Source organism: Bombyx mori, chromosome 11, assembly GCF_030269925.1.
Source record: "Bombyx mori chromosome 11, ASM3026992v2".
NCBI lineage: Eukaryota > Metazoa > Arthropoda > Insecta > Lepidoptera > Bombycidae > Bombyx > Bombyx mori.
Window position 1 is genome coordinate 12,882,563 of NC_085117.1, and position 5,594 is coordinate 12,888,156.

Sequence of the window (5,594 nt, forward strand, 5' to 3'; positions counted from 1 at the left end):
TCGAGAACTTATTCTTTCACGGTGAACGAATAACACAATATTTACAAATCAGAACCAACATAATTCGCAAATACTTGTCATCCCGTAGCTGTCTTTTATTATTATTATCTTTATGGCCTTTGGCCGTCGCTCATGGACATCAGCAATGTCAGGGGCAGAGCCAAGGCGCTGCCTACTAACTACCTAAATTTACATTGAAAGCAACAAAAAAATCATGTCTGTTTTAAAATAGCAGATTTCAATATTGCACAGTATTAAGACATGATTTTATAAGCACTGAATCGTTAGCAATTATAATGGGACGAGAACATTAATCTTATTTTTATGGCCTGCTCGTTTGGATTCAAGCTACGTGTTTTTTTTTATTGCCATATAGGTAGACAAGCATACGGCCCACATGAAGGTGAGTGGTTACCGTCGCTTATGGATTTCAGCGATGCCAGGGGCAGAACCAAGCCGCTGTCTACCGTTTAATACTCTCCATAGGTCTCGTTTGAAGAAGGACATGTCATAGCGCTCGGGAAACACCGTGGAGGGGAGCTCATCTCGAAGCCGGATGGTACGTGGCAAAAAAGATCTCTGGAAATGCACTGTGGATGAACGTAGTGGCTCCAGGTAGTATGGATGAACTCTACTCCGGTTACCGAAGACCACAGACATCCCACTATGAATACCACTGATGTTGAACACGAATCAAAGTATCAATAGTGCTGTATACCAGCTATTCCACCTTTCAAACCGCAACACATTGTATCTTAATGTACTATTTTACTTAATCTCTTAGAACAGCTGGGAAGGTGAGTTTCCGACTCATCTAACCTTGAGAAGTTACTGGAATCCATAAACGGCTCCAGTTTATGTCTATTTAATATGTAGAAAAATAATGCCTTGTATTATATTCCACTAAGGTAAGGGTACCGAAGATTGTAAGAAGATATTTAATTTTAAATTGTTGTTGTCCGAATTTAATAAAGATCTAACCTTTTCATCAGATGATAAATTGAGGACATCTAAATAATTTCAAAGGTACTTATAGTTTGCATTAATAAGAGGACAATTATCTATTTATAAATAACTAAAGACAAAGCAGTTAAATTTTTTTAATACCTACTTTGCAATAAACTTTTCAGTTATTCAATTTCTATTTTTGGAGAGGGATAGTGCTTGTTTCAATTATGGCTAATATTAGCGTGAATTTACTGACTATAAAATATATTTTGAACAACGTTTTAATTAGTTTATATTAATTAACCTTCTTTGTATTATAACTAGAAATTTTCAAAAGCTAATGAGAAAATAGGTGGTAAATTAAGTTGATTATCAATAATGAATACTCCTATCATTTAGTTTCTCTGACCAGTGTTGTATTATTCGAGTGCCGTTGTTATATTTGGTAGGACAGTTTTGGTTAAATATTCACACATTCTCTATCTAGGTTAATCTAATGTTTGGCAAATATATTTGCTGCAGAAGGGATTGTTTAATTCACACAGATTTTTTTTTAAAGTTACAGTTAAGTCTTCACTTTCATTCGACTTCACTTACTACTACCAATATAATAAAAGATTCTAGTGAACATAAAACCAAAAATATGCTAAGTTTTTTTTTATTTCCATACTATCACATCAATCATCATGACTATTTGAGAGACAACAGCTTAAACTGTTCACTTCTTCTTGTAGTAGAGGGAAGCGGGGCTCCAGTAGCTGCTGTAGGTCAGGGGAGAGTACGCAGCGTAGTTGGAGTAGTAGCTAGGGTACGAGTAGGCTCCGTAGGACGACACGGGGTAGGCAGCTGAAGCTCCGTAAGTTGAGTAGGCAAGAGGGGTAGTATATGCTGGGGCGGCCACGGCGGCGGTAGTCACGGCTGGAGCAGTGTATACTGGAGCAGCAAGGGCAGCGGTGGTCACGGCTGGAGCAGTGTACGCTGGGGCGGTATATGCGGCAGCGTAAGTTGGGGCGGCGTATGTACGGGCAGCGTAAACCGGGGCAGTATATGCTGGGGCGGTGTATACTGGGGCTGCGTAAGTTCGGGCGGTGTAAGCTGGGGCGGTGTAGGCTGGGGCAGTGTAGGCTGGGGCCGTGTAGGCTGGGGCGGTGTAGGCTGGGGCGGTGTAGGCCGTGGCAGTGTACGCTGGAGCGGCGACGACGGGAGCGGTGACGGCGGGAGCAGCAACAACTGGAGCGGAGACGGCTGGTGCGTGGACGGCTGGTGCGGGGACGGCTGGTGCGTGGACGGCTGGTACATGGACGGCTGGTGTGTGGATTTGGTGCGCAACAGCAGGAGCAGCAACGGAGGTGAGAGCGGGTGCAGCAACAGCGGGGGCAGCAATAGCTGCGCTAGAGAAGGCTGGGGCGCTGTATGAGTAGGTGGCGGCGATAGGAGCACTGTAGGCTAGAGGAGCGTATCCAAAGCTGGGTTTGCCAGAGGCAAGCGCCACAGTGGCGAGGGTAACAAGAATCTAGAAAATAATAAAATACATGTTAACAACTAAATAATTGGCACACATTAGATTAGTATTTAAAAGTTATATAACTTAAATTAATTAGAACTTTAAGGATACCAACCAGCTTGAACATTGTAGTTGTTTGTGTGTCTCTCAATCTGCCGAAGACTGAATGATGATTCGCACTCTTTTGTGCACCATTTTATACAAAATTTTGTAAACCGGACTCTGACCTAATATTTGAATATTTAGTAATAATTAATTACGATCTTCTGAAGATTGCAAGTTTTTTTTTCTGCTTCTTTGGAGACGGACTTATGTGAATAGATGACACTTAATTTATTCATAGATAATGGTGTGATCGTTTTGTTTTGCGTATGATTAGTCGGAATATAGATTTAATGAAACTACCGGACTCTAAATAGTGACGCGATACTTAAATTGTGATGCATTTTTATTTACTATCCCGAAGCAGACAATAAGGTCACAATCATGATATTATGCATTATATTGAAATTGACATTGACTTTTTGACATGGCTTTTAAATACAAAGGATATGTCAAAACTTTACCATTCCGCCGACGGGTTGATGATAAATCTGAAATAGGGATATTCTGAAAGGATATGTTTATCTTTTACATAATGTGGTTCAAATTAACGGCTACATTCCCGACAAGAGTTGAAAATATTGAATGGCCAAGTTTATCAAAATTGATCCCGTAAAACCCTTTTATCATTTTAAATTATGGCCGGTAAGTTTGGCACTCATTGTACGCCTAAAAGTATATATTACTTACCTACCTTTCGTAATATCAAACATAATGATAGAATAATAATAAAATAATTTACATTTTGATGGTTGCTATAAGCATCCGTATAAACTTAGTTCAAACCCTTAACTTTTCCTATGATTAGAAGCAAAAAGTCAGTAATACCTAATAAACAAAAACACATCGATGATGGATTTATGATTCACGGAATCAAAATGTTTTAATACACCTGTTGTCACAAATTCAGACTTTAATTTATGCATATAATTTTAAAGAATCAAACGATATTAATCGATATTAATAATAAAGCCAAGCGCTATTCTTCATCAAATATGGTATAAAACGAGTTCAGACAGTTCTTTTTTAAAGTTTATCCAGAATAAACTACATTTCAATGTTCTGTGTGTGTTTTGTTAATTATTTGTAATTGTAATTGTAACTGTAAATAGTTGTAACTTTACTCTGGTTTATATACAAAGAAATGTATTTATAAAAAATCTATTGCGAGTATATTACATAAAGTAGTGTAAAGTTTCCACATTGCAAGAATAAAATATCTCATAAAATTCATTAAATTTCACAATATTTTCTAATTTTTAAAAGTTTTCTATTTTTTTTGTAGTTAAGACCCACGAACGACCATAAAGTTATTTTCCAAATTTCCATTAACGTTACTCTATGAATTCACCGCAAAACATTCAGTACTTTACGTAAATTTAACAATTGTCTCACAGTTGAGCACCGAGCTTAGCTTTGAACATTAAACGCTGAAGATGTCCTCGATATAAAATATTCAAATTAAATTTTATTATTCACATCTATATGACTATTTTCATTGTAAAGAGACAGCTTTATACACATAAATAGTCTAAGTATTACAGTTTAGGGGGTTTGAAGTCGTCGTGGCCTGAAGGATAGGACGTTCGGTGCAATCGTGTTGAGCGATGCACCGGTGTTTGAATCCCAGGCGGGTACCAATTTTTCTAATGAAATACGTACTTAACAAATGTTCACGATTGACTTCCACGGTGAAGGAATAACATCTTTATTACTAATATTATAAAGAGGAAATATTTGTTTGTTTGTATTGAATAGGCTCCGGAACTACTGAACCGATTTGAAAAATTCTTTCACTGTTTGGAAGTAACACTATTCCCGAGTGACATAGGCTATAATATTTTTTGAAAAAAAATTAGGATTCCTTACTAAAACTTCAATAACGTAACCCAAGGTGAAAAAAATTACCTAAAATTTTAATATGCTTTACATCGCGTGACCTGCGAAAACTATTGATAATAGAATAAAATAATGTACTACGACTTTGTAGAACACATTATTGTTTACAAAAAGTGTCACGACAGCATATATATAACTATTATAGTTATGCCACAAGAAGTGTTCTTTTATTTAAAAAAATAAAACAACGTCAAATATCGTTGAATTTTTTGTTAAGCACCCGAGTGGAGCCGGAGCGGGCCGCTAATCGTGTAATAAAAATCAAAACCGGCAAAATTATAATTTGCGTAATTACTGGTGGTAGGACTTCTTGTAAGTCCGCGCGGGTAGGTACTTCCTTCCTGCCTATGTCGGCCGTGAAGCAGTAATGCGTTTCCGTTTGAAGGGTGGGGCAGCCGTCGTAACTATACCTAGTCAGGTCATAAGTATTGTCACACAGTAAAAACTTTACTTTTAGAATGCTGGCCACAAAAAAGTTTATTGAATTCGAATTTCGAATTATTCACGAAAATAAAAATGTATACTTTTAGAATTTTACTCCTTTTTAAATATGGAGTGGACGCTTAAAGAAGACCGTGTTGCAGTTATTGCGTTGCATCGTTGCGGTTACGCGCCAATTCAAATTTTTAACATACTGTAAAATTTGAATATAACCAAAAGATTCGTTTATCGTACCATCAAACGATACAATGAAGACTCTAGTGTAGATGACAGGTCAAGAAGTGGTCGCCCTCGGTCTGTTAGGACTCCAGCAGTGATAAAAGCTGTGAAGGCGCGAATTCAAAGAAATCCCAAACGTAAGCAGAAACTGTTGGCCCTTCAGATGGGGTTAAGCAGAACCACGGTGAAAAGGGTGTTAAATGAAGACTTAGGGCTTCGGGCATATCGAAGAAAAACAGGACATCGTTTGAATACTCGTCTAATGGACCTGAGACTGAAGAGATGCCGCGCTTTGTTGAAGCGGTACGCGGGAAAAAAATATCGGGAAATTCTTTTTTCGGATGAAAAAATTTTTACCGTAGAAGAGAGCTACAACAAACAAAATGATAAGGTGTACGCACACAGTAGTGAAGAAGCGAGCAACCGTATTCCGCGTGTCCAACGAGGTCATTTTCCATCCTCGCTCATGGTATGGTTGGGA

The 5,594-nt window shown here is 37.9% G+C and overlaps 1 protein-coding gene across 1 annotated transcript; it reads right to left on the reverse strand.

Moving 5' to 3' along the window:
• Positions 1-1,590: 1,590 nt before the first annotated feature.
• Positions 1,591-2,623, reverse strand: CPH34 (cuticular protein hypothetical 34). Its single transcript, NM_001173274.1, has 2 exons — positions 2,568-2,623; positions 1,591-2,461 (listed from the first exon to the last, which is right to left on the reverse strand). Exons 1-2 carry the CDS (start codon positions 2,577-2,579, stop codon positions 1,667-1,669), a joined length of 807 nt encoding a protein of 268 aa, NP_001166745.1. The 5' UTR covers positions 2,580-2,623; the 3' UTR covers positions 1,591-1,666.
• Between the last annotated feature and the right edge of the window lie 2,971 nt (positions 2,624-5,594).